The 14,718-nt window shown below is 50.0% G+C and overlaps 5 protein-coding genes across 5 annotated transcripts; all 5 read right to left on the bottom strand.

The window, feature by feature from the left end:
• Window positions 1-354: 354 nt before the first annotated feature.
• Window positions 355-2,475, bottom strand: TbgDal_X2370 (hypothetical protein, conserved; the record flags this gene model as incomplete). Its single annotated transcript, XM_011779118.1, has 1 exon — window positions 355-2,475. One exon carries the CDS (start codon window positions 2,473-2,475, stop codon window positions 355-357), a length of 2,121 nt encoding a protein of 706 aa, XP_011777420.1.
• A 1,230-nt stretch (window positions 2,476-3,705) lies between these two features.
• Window positions 3,706-7,923, bottom strand: TbgDal_X2360 (hypothetical protein, conserved; the record flags this gene model as incomplete). The annotated part of the gene is made up of 1 exon (XM_011779117.1): window positions 3,706-7,923. The coding sequence occupies one exon, from the start codon at window positions 7,921-7,923 to the stop codon at window positions 3,706-3,708; it is 4,218 nt and encodes a 1,405-aa protein (XP_011777419.1).
• Window positions 7,924-8,298: 375 nt separating this feature from the next.
• TbgDal_X2350 (hypothetical protein, conserved) lies at window positions 8,299-10,545 on the bottom strand (the record flags this gene model as incomplete). Its single annotated transcript, XM_011779116.1, has 1 exon — window positions 8,299-10,545. One exon carries the CDS (start codon window positions 10,543-10,545, stop codon window positions 8,299-8,301), a length of 2,247 nt encoding a protein of 748 aa, XP_011777418.1.
• Window positions 10,546-10,882: 337 nt separating this feature from the next.
• Window positions 10,883-13,018, bottom strand: TbgDal_X2340 (hypothetical protein, conserved; the record flags this gene model as incomplete). The annotated part of the gene is made up of 1 exon (XM_011779115.1): window positions 10,883-13,018. The coding sequence occupies one exon, from the start codon at window positions 13,016-13,018 to the stop codon at window positions 10,883-10,885; it is 2,136 nt and encodes a 711-aa protein (XP_011777417.1).
• A 359-nt stretch (window positions 13,019-13,377) lies between these two features.
• TbgDal_X2330 (serine/threonine-protein kinase, putative) lies at window positions 13,378-14,415 on the bottom strand (the record flags this gene model as incomplete). The annotated part of the gene is made up of 1 exon (XM_011779114.1): window positions 13,378-14,415. One exon carries the CDS (start codon window positions 14,413-14,415, stop codon window positions 13,378-13,380), a length of 1,038 nt encoding a protein of 345 aa, XP_011777416.1.
• Between the last annotated feature and the right edge of the window lie 303 nt (window positions 14,416-14,718).

Here is a 14,718-nt window from a genome sequence, read left to right as displayed (position 1 = left end):
GTACACACAGCGATACTATCACACAAAAAAGGTTTCAATCCTTGACTTTTATTTGCTTGATTGCTCCAAAGACATAAGAGTCAAATGGGCCCAATGGGACATGCACGAATACAAACTTCGCGCAAGCTAAAGAGAGAAAGGGTATTTTATTGAAACAAATAGGGAAAGGGTTCGGATTTTTTCCATTACGGTTTGGTGATGATTTGTACTTTCCGAATGGATGATGTAAGAATTGTCTCTCAACAAAGTGTTTGGGTGAATATTTTCGTGTGTACATAGTAGGCAAGTGAAGTAGGAATGTGTACCAAGTTTTGCTACAAACAACTGTAGGGCACCGAGCAATAACACACTAGGTTACGCTGCTACTGCAGTCCTGACGCCTAAGGCGAGGCACTGAAGGAATGCTGCGGAGTGCTCAACGTCAGCTTCGTCTTTCCCACACACCACTGCAAGTGACTGGACAAAGATCTGGATAGCATCACGGTAGTTTTCTTCTAAAATGCCTATAGCCATCTGCTTCCTTCCAATATCGCGAAGCACCGAAGACGCGTCTTCCCAGTCCATTGACCTTCCAACGGCTCGCATTGTCACTACCACAAGGTGAAGAAATGATATGGCGTACAAGTCCTCCACCTCGCACAACGCTGCCTCACCATGTCTTATGCTTGCAGGCCCATCTTCTCGCCCGTCTGCGGCGGCCTGGGCGTCCTGTTTGCTGCATTTTTCCTTCTGTTCCCTCAGTGTTATGGTGCACCGTTCCCAATGACTTTCAATATCAGAGAACACAAGGAGTGCCCACGGGTCGTGTAAAATGGACGACATTCGTAGTGCAACAGTCCGCATGACTTCATTCAGGAGAGGCGAGAGCGCACAATGGGGAATTGAAGTAGCTTGGCTGGACTCCAACGCCTTATCAGTAGCTTCCACAACACCGTTGTCAAGTGCAGAGCCGTGGAGGGAACCGTTGCTTTTCATATTGTTGGGAGAACCCATTAAGTCTATCCCAAAAGTGCTGTTAGGGACGCAGTCTACAATTACCGTGCTTACCGGCGCCGCTGAGAGCATCGCCCAAACAGCTAGTGCTTGTTTTATAATGTTAGCCGGGAACGATGTGGGAGACACAACATACGAATACGCAGATGAAAAGACATTGTAAGGGTCCCCCCTTATGTACTCCTCGTTGAGACTCGCCACACGCTGAATCCGCGACGACATAGAGTGCGTGAAATGGTTGCCAGAGACTTTCACATCAATAAGACGCTTGTTCCGACGTATGAGGCGCACAAGCTGCTCGCCGCCACCCTCATGTATATTATTCCTTGCGATGGACAGCGTCTCTAAGTGGCGGTGGCGGTAAAACAGGGATCTAATACGGTAGCACGTTATATCACTCAAACTGTTTTGGTCCAACAGTAACTCACGTAACCCTGGGCAGTGAAACAGTGTGGCCAGTACCGGCGCTAATGCATCTTCACCGAGAAGTAAGGGACGTAGGTCAGCGGAGCGTAACTCGCTCCAGCGTCCTTCTGTAACAGCACCACCGCGTGTTTTGTTGTCACCCATTCCACCAGGTTGCCGGGTACGCAGCATATTCACCACGTGCCCAAAGACTTTAACAGGCTTGTTAAAGAAATACTCATAGAAACAGCAATAAAACTGGTACAGTACCTCAAGCGGAAGCGCGTTGTATGGCATGGCATGCCGCAGCGGTAACAAGAATACTGTTTGGGGTTCTCTCTGAGGTAAGTCCAGAAACGTGCTCGCCTCCCGCTCTGCGGCAACCATCAGCCGAATCGGCTCGGACATGTCCATGGACCGCACAATGACGTGCAACTCTAACCCTGACCATTCATCATCCTCACGTCCATCGCTGGCATCACACGCGGCGGAACCGCCCCGTACAGCCTCTGAAGTCGGCAACACACCGTTGCTTTGCAGGACATCGGTACTCACGCGCGCAACTGCAACTCCACAATTCTGCGAGGCGATTGCGTCCAATGACTCCACCTCAACTCGGCGTCGCAGACTCCATACCATAGTTTCTCCATGCAAGAAACTGATATCCAAAAACAGATCTAGCCCTACGTCCATATCCTCCCCGTTCGCTCCCAGATCAGTCACATCGCTGTTACCATTCCTGACGCGATCGGCACTACCGTTGGTATTGACCTTGTCATTGTGTTTGCTCCCGTTCATCGTGGCGATGGTTGATGGGGAACGCAACAGCATCACCGGTATCACCATTTGTTCCATCATCGTGCTGTTTTTAAAGGAGTATATGCTGGAGTTGACGCGCTCACAGAAACGCTCATGTATGCTGTGGGTTGCAGTCTCTGCCACGGCCACGGCAGTACGCACGCAGAACTGGGCGCCACCACTGCGGGTCGCTTCACACTCCAGCTGCTTCCCGCAGACGCGAACCTCTTTCAGGGTGACGACAATGCAACCAACGTAGAGAACCTTATTATCGGTCATTTACCCCGTGTAAATGTATGTTTATATATGTGTCGGTGCTTGTGTGTACGAGTGCTGTCGCCTATATGCACAATCTTTATTGAAGCTCCTTCTTCCTTGATTATCCCTTTACCTTCAATCCCCAGTTTTGGGTTCTGCCAGAATTCTTAATTTCTGTGCTCTCCTTCCCCTCCTGTCCACCACTGTATTCGGTTGCGCAGCCAAGCGTTGACCGCTATCCTTCTCTTCGCTCTCTCTATTTTCAACAACACGGCAACGCTGCCACCGGTTATTAAAAAAGAAGAAATTCTACTTCTATTTTTTTTTCCAGTTTGCTCCGGTGGCGGTGGCTCGGACGCGGTATCTCTCTTCCTTCGCAGCCCTCATACATAGAAGAAGGGAAACAAACAAGTCGAGGAAGTGAGGCAAGGAAGAAATAGTTTCTCCGGTGCAAAATGAGAAAATAAAGAGATGTGACCAAGAAAATAATGTGCAGAGGTGCGGTGCAGATGGAAAGCTGACACCGAAAAAAAAAAAATAGCGAAAGGGGAAAAGAGGATAGGGGACAAAAAGCTACAACTTATAAACTTTTTTCTTGTGAGCCTACTCTGCATTTAAAGTACATTCTTCTTTACCGTCTCCCTCCATTTTGTTGTGTATTTGCGTACTTGTACTTCCGCAAGTGTATGTGGGTGTGACTCTTTCCTTCCCTCGCTTGTTCTATCATATTTTACATCAGTAAAGGCTCCTATAACACGCAGCAACTGGTTGCAGTACAAAAGACACCACATTTCTGTACAATAAATATCCAAGGAGGGATGACCGTAAAATGAGGGGAAAATCATAGCAACCTTTTCTTGCACTGTTCCCTCCCCCCTCCCTACATCACCCACTCTTTTGCAATCTCTTCATAAAAATACACTACGCCCGTGCCTCTTATCTTTTCCCTCATTTCCACATGATCTCAACCTACCTTCAGTTGATGCCAAATCCACTACAAGCGTGCGTTCAATCCCTCCCTCGTCATATATTGCCATGCAAATACCTGACTGTCAAGAAAATACCACAACAACAAAAAGTTTAGCGCATGTGCACAATCAAACAAGCAAAGCACGCGATGTAAACATACGCATACATATACATATAAGGAAGAGTGGAAGTGACCCACACCAAAACGGAAAGTCGGATCAATAAACGCCGAAGAAAAGAAAAAACTGAAGAAAGAAAAAAAGAAATAAGACCTGACACAACTCAGGCCTCCCCCGGCGGCATCAACCCGTACCCAATGCAATAATACCCCGCCCACGAACGCGGTGAGTAACGGAATGTGTCGTCCTCCAATAACCCCCGGATGGCTTGCGCAAGGAAAAGTGCCTTGTGCCAGTTTAAGTTGTCGTTACACCGATCACTCCCCTCCTCCTTCCTAGACAATGCATTCTGTTGAGTACCCGATGCAGGGAGCAGTCCAATGGAATCACGGGACAGCAACGAGCTTCGAGTGCGTTTATTGGGCGCGGACTGGTGTTGGTAAAAGCGTGAGAAGAGCATCGCTGGCACCATGTCGGGTGTGCACCACTGCGATGTAATAACGCATGGCACCCCGCTAGCGAGGAAGCCGCGGGTGAGACAAAGTACATCGTCGTGCGTGCCAACGATGCCAGAGGGTGACATATTAGCGTTGCTAAGAATCACGTGCTCAGCGAATAATTCCATGCGCGCAATATCAGAGGAACGCAACAGTTGTAAGTCGCCCTTTGTCCCCGCTATACAAATGGCACCTCCACCTGCATCCTCATTCCGAAAGCCGCTTGTGGTGGAGGCGGCGATATGAACTGTGCGACTGCGCGGCAAGTGTTCCTTCAGTTTCTCGATGTCGTGCAGGAGCACCTCGCTGCTCGTTATCTCGCTTGTCACGTAGGAATTACACTGGTGTCGGACGTGCCGCTTGTTCTGAGCAAGCGTCTGCATGACTACAGCACCTTCACTCTCTGAGCGGTGAGCATCAAGAGGAAAAAGCAAGTGCGACATCAACTGCTCGGTAGCGTCCGCCTGTTTTTGTACGAGCACCAAGTTCTGAAACAAACACCGCTGCTGCACTCGCTTCGCACTCAGCGCAGCGAGACGACACTGTGTAGCGCTGAACCCCAACTGAAAAGCAAAGTCCTCAATAACGAAGTTCCCGTTCCGTGACATGAGGGCATTGAATGGGACGAGCCACAGGCCATCCGTGGGAATTATCGTTACGACACCGTTCTTTGCCAGGAGCCGCGGGTCCGACGAGCGGATATAGGCTGCAATGGGCTCGATGAAAATGTTGTAAAGCGTCTTGAGTGGTTCCACCCATGTTTTATTAGGAAGCTCCGTAATTATCTCAGGTGCATCCACCGCCTTTTCGCCCCCACAGGAGTCACCGCTGGTTCCGCCACTCCTAGCATTGTTTGCTCCCAGCCTATCAAGGGGGGCAAGCAAAAGTGACTTACGCACCCTCTGCACAAGACTGTCAACGGACAACACTTTCATTTCCTTCATCAAAGGGATCTCAATAAAACGCATGTCACCCACCTGTGGAACAATCCACGTTAGCAAACTCTCCTCCACGTCGTAGGAGCACTTTGTAGAGCTCCATTCATAACGCCTTGTCGTCAAATAATAAACCAGGGGTGAGTGAACCAGTGAAGGTGTGGCCGTGATTTGTGCAAAAGTAGGCCGAGTGCTAAAGTTCATCTCGAGCTTGTCAAAGAGCATGTCACGATACTTACAAACCAAGCCACACTCCAACACCTCCAGTGCTTCGCTGTATCGGTATTTGCATGCGAGACTCGAAACAAGGTAGTTGTAGCTGACACACTCCATCATCGACACGTATCCGCGTGGCAGCAGCAACAGTAGCCTTGACAACTCATTACAGCGGGAAAACACAGCATCTGAAACTCCATCCACGTGATAACGGCCGGTGGTCACCTTGGTCAGACTATCGACTACGTTACTGCTGGAATTTGATGTTGAGTTGACACCAGTGGTATTTCCAACGAAGCTGTTCTGCTCCAGTCGTTCCCGTCTCACCACATCGCGTAGTGCACCCCAACGCGCTACGGCCGTACGAAAGTGCTCCTCCGCTGCTGGATACCGCGCACACTGCCAGTTGAGAAGTGCCCGGAAAGTGTGCCCGGCAGCGATTAGGATTGAATCACGAAGTTCTTCACCGAGAGATGTAAGCGCTGAGAACTGCGCCTCCGCCTCTTTCAGTTGGTTCGTAGCTAGGTACAAATTCCCTATCTGAGCCGCTGCAATGGCTGCGAAGAGTTTATGATTTTCGCGAAAATCGGCGCTGGACGTCATGTCCGTCCACAGTTTGATGAGCATAATACACTCATGGTAGTTGTAGCGGGAAGTGGACATCCAACTCAACGACTGTGTGTCCTCCACATCGAAACACCTCTGCGCGAGAAAGTACGAAACTGTAGTCAGCGACTCCTTCACAGAAACTTGAAGTGTATGAGAAGCAGTTCCCCCAATTCGCTCAGTGACGCGGATGGCCGCCGCCCACAACTCGACAGCCTCCTTTACCAGCAACATGCAAGCCCACTCGTTCGCGTACGCCTCGGTGTGCTGTATAAGTACATCGGAGCCCGCAACGACAAAATAATCGTCACTCGTCACTTTTCGCGGCTCCGTGGTTTGTGCTTTTTCGAACATACGCAACGCAGCCTCATCAGTTTTGTGGAAAATAGCCACCTGTACATCCCGACGTGCTTTATGCATATCTGACTCCCATTTTGCGTTATTTGCCCTACGGGCAACTTCAAGAGCACGCTGAAAGGCTACGTCTGCATCTTCTAGCTTAAATTCATCTAGGAACTCGGTACCTTCACGTACTAGCATCTCATAGCTCAGTCGCTGCAAATTGTTAGAAAGCACTGCCATCCACTGTCTGTCCTTCACAGAAGTGGCAATGGACATTGCCTCCTTCCATGCCATGTACGAAGTGTCAAACTTCTGGCTTACGTACGCACGACAGCCACTGTTAAAGAGGTACTGCAATTTTTCGCCGCTTCCGAGCGTCATCCAAGCAGGACTCTCCATAAATGTGTGTACGTTGTCTTCGCTCTCCTTCTCCGTATTCGTGTTCGGAGTACCACTTTGCAACACAATTTTCCCAGTAAAATCAGGGCTATTAGAGGATGGGGAAATTGCGCTCAAATTTATGGACTTCAGCGAAGTCACCCCTCCGGCATTGCCGAATGGTACTTCAGGAGATGTTTCATCCCTTCGCAACAACACTTGCTGCTGTGGCTCACGGAAGTTCGGTGGAGGACCGAAAGCACCATTTGATGAGCGATTTATAAGCCCCTCAGGTCGACTACTATCCGCGGAGCCTCCCTCTACATGCTGCATTTGCGGCTGAGCACCATGCTCCGTCTCCTCCTGGTTGGTGTCCACATATCCTTCAATAGCCTCCAAATCTTGGTCGAAACTGTGGTCCCCCTTACCTTCTCCGGCCTCCGTTCCCGCAGCTTCCACGTTCCAACCGAGTCGGGTGGAGGGCTCACTCCTAAAGTTACGCTCTAATAGCATCAACTCTTCACGAACGCGATTGGCTACTTTGCTCGCTTGGCTCGTATTCACTTCGCGTAGGATCATTGCCCTTTGACGGTATTCCTTCTGCAACTCTAGTCGTTGAGACTCCGGCAAACGAGACGTAATGGGAGGAATAGGTGGCCGAGCCCTCCCCTTCCTGCGTGCAAGGGGAGACTTGGTTTCACAGGAAGGTTGACCACCACCCCAGGCCCTACCAGGTTTTGGGAAAGTTGTTGAGCGCTCCACCGGTGACACTACACGGGGTGACACGGAACTCTCCACAGGAGTTGGCTCACCCTTTTTGACGCTGGGGAGTTGTCTAATCACCGGCTTCTCTGTAAACGTGTGTGTCATCTTCGTATTTGCGCTGCTCACAATAGCCATTAATTCCTTCTCGTCCATACTGGTTGGAATAAGGTGTACCGCCCCCCTCCCAATCCGATCACGGTTCGCTTTCGTTGCGGCGTAGATCTTCAACAAGAGTGCCTGAAAAACGTCCGTGTTATCAAGATCAATATGAGTGATTTTAGGGTTCTTCTCCGCAAGTGCGAGCAACTTCTTCCCACCGGTGGCCGTGATTGGATTACCGCGTAGGCTGATTGTCTGCATGCCTTTGTGTGTCATTAGCACATCACAGAGGAGTGATACGGTGTCGTTATCAGCCCCGTTCTCATCGATGTTGAGATGCATCATTGTTGGACAATAGTCCACCAGGCGAACAATCGGTCGTAAGCCTCGTGGTCCCAAGTAATTGTTACCCAGTATCAACTTTTCTAGTGGATACCTGCGACCACAGTCGATAATGTATTGCAAAACCGCAGTATTTGGTTTACAGCCTTCCTCCTTGCAGTAAGAACTGTACAGTTCACATAGATCCACCGGTTGGGCCATCTCCAAATTACTTACCTGCGACACCAACAACCAACACACAGCCCAACAACCGTATTTGACCACTACTCGCCGGACTCAATCTAATTACACTCCGTCCTGTGTTCATTTTGGGCAAGTGAAAGATAATAAGAGAAAGGAAAGCGAAGGGCACAGATGAAAACTTTCTCGTCTTAACATATTCCCAGTTTGTGCGACGCGGCACCAAGCCGTCGAAAGTCTTTTAGAAAAAAAAAAAGGTAAACAAAAACGTTAGCGATTATACGAATCACAAAAAGTTAGAATACCAAACCAAATCCTTACTAGTGAATGACGAAGAGGTAAGTTAGTAACTCATTAGATTGTCTCACACGGACGAACACGCGCACTCGTACTCTCTCAAAATGCTACAGAAGACATACGTTGCAAAAGCCGCTGAACCTGGCACTGCCGTCTCGCGAGCTTCGCCCAATCATCAGGCCTATGGGAGTACATCTCTACAAGACACTTTGTCATTACTTTCCGTGTGATAAATTCTGACATGTGAAAGTTGTTTGGGTTAGCGGATGGATCATTTCGGCTCGCTGCTTCTCTAACCTCTCGTTGTTTCTCCTCATGGCTACGTTTCATCTCATTGTATATTGGCAAAAGTGCCTTGACGAGCTCTTCTTTCACCTCAAAGCTCCCAACATCGTATAGCACCTCTATCACGTACGCGGCGTACGTATTAACCACCAACCGTGGCAGAAGTGGGGAGATACGTCGCATGAAACTCAATGGGATCATCGTCTCCACCCGTTGTTGTTGTTGCTGTTGCTCACCTCCTTTCTTTCCTTGTGGATGGTGCGCGGCTCCAGCACGAAGGAACTGCTGAAATACCAAACTACCCTTCGGGTGGTATAACAATGTCTCAACATCTGAGCGACGCAAACGCTCGATTGCGTGAAGGAACACAGCTGAAGCCGCCGGCACAAAATGCATTATGTACCGTGCCAATTCAAAACCTTTGTCCTGCAATCCACCATCCACCAACAGGAATTGCGCAGCCCCTTTGGGGCAGAGCTCACGTGCCACCCGAAGCAATGCGGTTAAGACTTTTTTTTGAAATTCCGTAGAGGTAGGAAAGTACCTCACACCCTGCGACAGGTCATTGTATATCGACTGCTCCACATCCTTAGGAACCATATCTCCGACAAACCCGCCTTCCAACGGCGCCGCTTCCGCTGAACGATCTTCACTCTCCACCACAGTCGGCAAGGGGTTCGAAAAGGCACACTTACGAGTGAACACGATCAGGACCTGCACTAACTTCGGCGACGCTAAGAGCGTCCGCAAACCGATGCGCTCCAGGAGCTGCTCCCACACGCGTTCCAAATGCACGGCAGTGGGGGCGAAGAGCACAAGATCCTGTAGGGCGAAAACTGCATGACCGACGGAGCTGCCAGCTGGGTCCAGCAAATCATCGAGGGCCTCGACGACAATCGCAAGGGCTTTGTCCCAACATGTCTTTTCGTGCGCCAACTCATCGGGGTTTGGGGGTTCTTCGGCGGCAACGTCGCGTAACATTTTAATAAAACGCTTTCCACTTCCCGACGAAGTCGGTGCAGTTCCGGAGCACTGGTAGCTTGAGAACGAATCGTAATCCTTCAGCACCGATGCTGGTACAGGGACTCTTAAGTAAGCTTGGAAAAGATGGCAACCCAGCGGATCCATAAGAAGCTGTCTCAACAACTGTGAACCGTCGTTGTGAATGACCTCCAAGCGTTGTCGCACACTTGTATCCAGTTTCGTCTCTCGTTCACACACACGAAGAAGACTCTGAACGACGAAACTTGCAGTTGGAGTTTTCGCCACCTGAAGCCAAATATTCGCCACTCCATCGCCGCAGCTAACACCAAACGTCGGTTCAACGACACACATAAGGGCGGTACCAAGAGTATCAAGTTGAGCGTAGAATTTTACACCGTGTGGCAGGGACGATGCAGTGCCTGTAGAGTTCCAAAAACCACCAAGAAATAATATGATTGACCTTACGGCACGCGCGGCAGCGTCGTGTAGCAGCACCTCTCCTGCTCGTTCCGCGAGTTCTTCGACAACACACGTTATGAGGGTTGACGCACTGGGCACACCGTTACTGGAAGCACCTCCCTCCTCCATCTCCGCTGAGAATGCGCTGCTGTCGGTTCTGCGAAATACACTAACACCTCGCACAATGCTGGCAATTATTGCTTCTAGCGTGCGACTTGCCGTTGGGGAGGCTGCGAGGTCGTACACGTGGCCGAGAAGTATGTATAATAATGACTTGCAGTGTAGCAATTGTGAGCTGGCCAGAGCAGCTTCAATGGTACGGCAGACGGTACCGTTTCGAAGTAGGTGAAGCGAGGTGTCGGCACGCAGAAGTTTGATTAGCTCAACGAAAAACCCATCGACGAAGGCAACTAAAGTCTCCGCTGACTGCTCCTCAAGAGCACGATGAACCGATGTGAAGTAGGCGAGAGTGCGCTCCTTCTCCTTCTTCTCCTGCCGCTCCTGCCGTCGCCTCTGGAGTTTTACATTGGGCGGTAGATCACTGTAGCGGACGGCATGTTGGTGGTAGTGGTCACCGCTTTCTTCATCCCAGCGCTCGCGCTTATACCCGTTCGACATGGTTTAAAATACCAGTGCGCGAGGAAGGTGGCCCGATTCTGTAACAAGCCTATACAACAAAAAAATAATAATGATGATATTGATGTGTATATACATGCATACGCAGGAGCCGCCGCAAAACGTTGTACACGAAGCACACAAAAAGCAAAAACTGGCAATGCGCTACAGTACGCACAGGTGTAACCCAATAGAGCTTTGTTGTGGACGCTAACCACACCCTTACGTGTAGCGAAGTCCTACACTCGCCCCTCACTTAAAGGATAACTTTCGTTCCCAGGAATCAGCACAAACCTCAGGGCATAACCTGTGGGTACAATAAAACCACTTCCCACGCCCTTCAAACGTGGACAGTTATTCCCTTACGCCGCAACAGGGAGTACTCACTACATACCGCAACCTCGGCTCCGCTTCTAGGCGAGAGGGTACCATGCAGTCCTACGAAGACAAGTGATGGCAGCGTAGACAACTTCCCAAGGAGGGAAACAACCACAGGCACACTAGTTACCTGATTCCCGTCCAAAAACAGACGCTCCAACGAACACATAAAGGGCACCACATCGGCGAGCGCTCCAAAACCGTCATCACCAATACGGCAATGCGACACACGAAGTTCTCTTAGTGCGCCAAGCGATCTCAGCGGCGGTTCTCCAACCATTTCCGACAGAGAGTCCGACAATCCATCCGCGAGAACCGAGATCCCTACGTTTCCCAAACCAGTACACGACACATCCAGTACTTCCAGGGCTTCAGAAGCACAATGCAGCAGTCTGCCGAGGGCCTCTATGCCTTCCACGTGGGTGAACAACGGATTGGAGCTAAGGTTAAGATGCGTCAAACGGCACCTTTGTAATGCAGCGGTCAAAGACAGAAATGCGGTGTCCGTGAGGGAGCAACCTGAGGCTGAAAAACTACGCAGTTCGGCGCAGGAGGCCAGTGCTGAGCCGAGTCGTTCAAATGGCGCGGCTCCAATGAAAGTTGAATTGAACTTCTTCTCTTCATTAGCTGGTCCCGTCCCCTTGTGTCGCTGGCGACCCTCAAGTGCATCCCGGCGGTCGACCTCGAACGATGTGAGTGCCTTCATGTCCGCAGTGCCGATACCGCTGCGCATCGAGTCGAATGCAAAAAGATGCACGCCCCCTCCTGTAGTACCAGTAACATCTGAGGTGTCCAGCAGACGCAGATCATTGCGATCAAGTACCAACTCTTGTAGTGCTTTTGAAGAAAGAAGCGCGATACATAGAGACGGTAGGCACCTTACTGTTAACCGGCAACGAGTAACATCAAATCGCTGCAACTTTGGCCAACCCTCGAAGTGCCGCAATACCTCAAGAAGCCCCTCATCTTTGAGCAGATTAGAATGAAAGCTGAGCACTCTTAATTCAGTTCCTTCTCTGACAGCGGAGCAGATGGCTGCAGCACCTTTCTCTGTGATCCGATTGTGTCTCAAATAAATTTCCTCAATCCACCTGCAACGCATACAAACCGTGGCGAGGACAAATGCACCCTCATCATCGATACCGTTGCTACTAAGATTCAGAACCTTTAAACCGAAAGAACTATTGGATGGTAGCGGATGCGAGTCACCCAAATCACTTTGCATCAACCCAAGTGCCCAAGTTGATAAACCGCACCCAGCGAGGTTTAACTGTTGTAAGTTGTGCCATCCACCAATTGAAGCCCTAAGCGATACCAGTAACTTTTGTATTTGCACATCATTCAGGCAAATACCGCTGAGGTCCAACACCTCCAGGCGTGGCATTCCCATTAGAGTGTCATGAAGAAACGAATCACAACGAAGCAGCGATGCGCTGCCGCTAAGCGATAATTGTCGCAACCCACGGCATGAATTCAAAATAGCAGCATTCAAGACCAAGGTTTCTTCGTCGCTTGCACTGGACATCACCAAGTGCTCCAGCGACAGGGACTCAAGTGCAGACGCGGATAGAAGAGTAGCAAGTGCGGTAGGCACACGCTGTTGTTGCCCCCACTGTAAGCCACTGCGGATGTCATGTGTAATCATGGCAACACGCAATTCAGCTAGTCGGCCGGCCACGCCCGCAGCACTTTGGAGTAGAGTCGCGAGCATTCGCTCATTTTGCACAAAAGCTACATTGTGGAGAGTTAAATCAAGTGTGCGAAGCGCGGGGAGCTGTGCTCCGCGTAAGAACCGAATAGCGACTTCCACCGCTTCCGGATAGTTTATTGTCAGTGAGAGTCGCTTGACGGTGAGTGCTGACTCTGAGAGAGCGACACTGCAGCTGCGGAGGACATCGTCAGGTACGTCCTCCCGTTGAGTGGAAGGACGCTTCGGTAGAAATGAAAAATCTAAATTCCATACCGACTCCTTCGGCCCTTGGCGGCGTATGGTTTCTACAAGTGCTTCAGGTGTGGGGTAGGAGGGCCCCGGTTGTGGGCTCCAACACCAGCGGTACGAAAGGGCTCCACTGAGAGTTTTCCTAAAAACTCGGCGCATAGGTGCACAGTTCCCTTCACACACCTTTCTTGCCACCTTCAGGGTTACGTTTGCCTCTAGAAGTTACGTTTGTTTGTTTGTTTGTATTTTTCAGAGGAGGGGAAGGCATAATCTTTAAATAAATATCCAGATATTATTAGAAAACGAGGTGACAGTGCGCGACCAACACGTGTCGAAGCGCAACAAAAGCATCGGTAGAAGCTGAAACCGTAGTTTTCTGTAGAATCTTTTTTTTTTTGAAGTGTGATGTACCGACTCAGCACACCCCAATATCTATGGCGTTCCGTGCTTCCGATTTCTATGGGATAATAGTCATAATAACATGTTCCATAAAGAGGGAATCCCTTTGGGTTCTTCACTTACGGCATCCTCAGAAAGGGGTGCTCAAGCACCTCCCTCACAGTCAGTCTGGTTTTTGTGTTGACGCGCAACATGTTGCGTACCAGGTCAGTTGCTAATGGATCAGAAACATGTGCTAGAACAGGATGCTTCAGCAACAACTCGTCTGCATTACAAATGCGCTCCATCAAAAGCTCATCATCACCACCATCACGAACGGCGGTGTCACTACTAGACTCATAGGGGTTATCCCTTTCCTCTTCAAATGGAAAGCGACAGGTTAACAGCACAAAGAGCAAAACACCCAATGCCCACACATCCACCAACTTCCCATCATACGGCAGGCCCATCACAACTTCGGGGGCAGCGTAGTGTCGCGATGCACAACATACCTTCAGTGGGTTATTTTTTACCTCCTTGCCCTCATTTGTGGAAATGACGGCACACGCCCCCAAGTTGCTGAGTTTTGCGCGGTTACAGTTGTCTAGCAATATGCTCTCCAGCTTTATGCCACGATGAGCCACACCGCATCTCGTGTGGAGATGATCCACCCCACTCATCACGTCTCGCATCACACTCTTCACAAATCCCATTGACAAACCTAGTGGGGGTTCAAATCCTGACTTGGTGGTGGCTGCCTCGCGGCAATGAGTCTCCACCCAAGAAAGTAACTCACCTCCTGCACAATACTCCTCAACGACAAAAAGATCTGTTCTTGAAAAAAAGGGCTGCATAATTCGTACAATGCAGGGGTGCTGGGCCTTGCAGCCCACAAGAACGGACCTCTCAATGCGGTCGCGGAGTGTTGCATCCCTGCGCAGCCGCTCCAATGCATAAACTCGGATGTGCACCCACTCCTTGGTCTCTTCAGACTGAGCCACCAGTGTCACGTGCGTGTCGCTGGATGATGTCTGTTGCACGTGGGTGAAACCCTTAAGGAAAATTTCTCGAACAGTTTCATCGTGGCTTTTTCTGCCGACACCCCCCACTATGTCGGAGGTATCTAACCGTACGCCAAAATAAGGAATGTTGGGAAGTTCGACCGTGCAGTCCACCATGTGACCACTACTATTCGACTCCGAAGATAAAGTTAACTCTTTTCAAGGAACGTGTACTCAATCCTTTTTGCGTCTACGCGTAGATATTGGCCCAAGCCAACGAAAGTATATTTTACACCACGATATTCCTCACAGTACAAAAATAGTGGCAAGTGAGTAGCACAAGAAAAGGCTGAAGAGAAAAGAGGACAGCATGAAGTCTTCCCTCCCACGCAAAGACCACACCTAATCTGGTCCCCGGTTAAACGAAACAAATTAATTACCGACACAACAAATCCGCATGTAACAATCACACGTGTGACG

This window comes from Trypanosoma brucei, chromosome 10 (assembly GCF_000210295.1).
Source record: "Trypanosoma brucei gambiense DAL972 chromosome 10, complete sequence".
Lineage (NCBI taxonomy): Eukaryota > Euglenozoa > Kinetoplastea > Trypanosomatida > Trypanosomatidae > Trypanosoma > Trypanosoma brucei.
The sequence above is the reverse complement of the archived record's forward strand: the minus strand, read 5'-3'. Positions and strand labels throughout refer to the sequence as shown.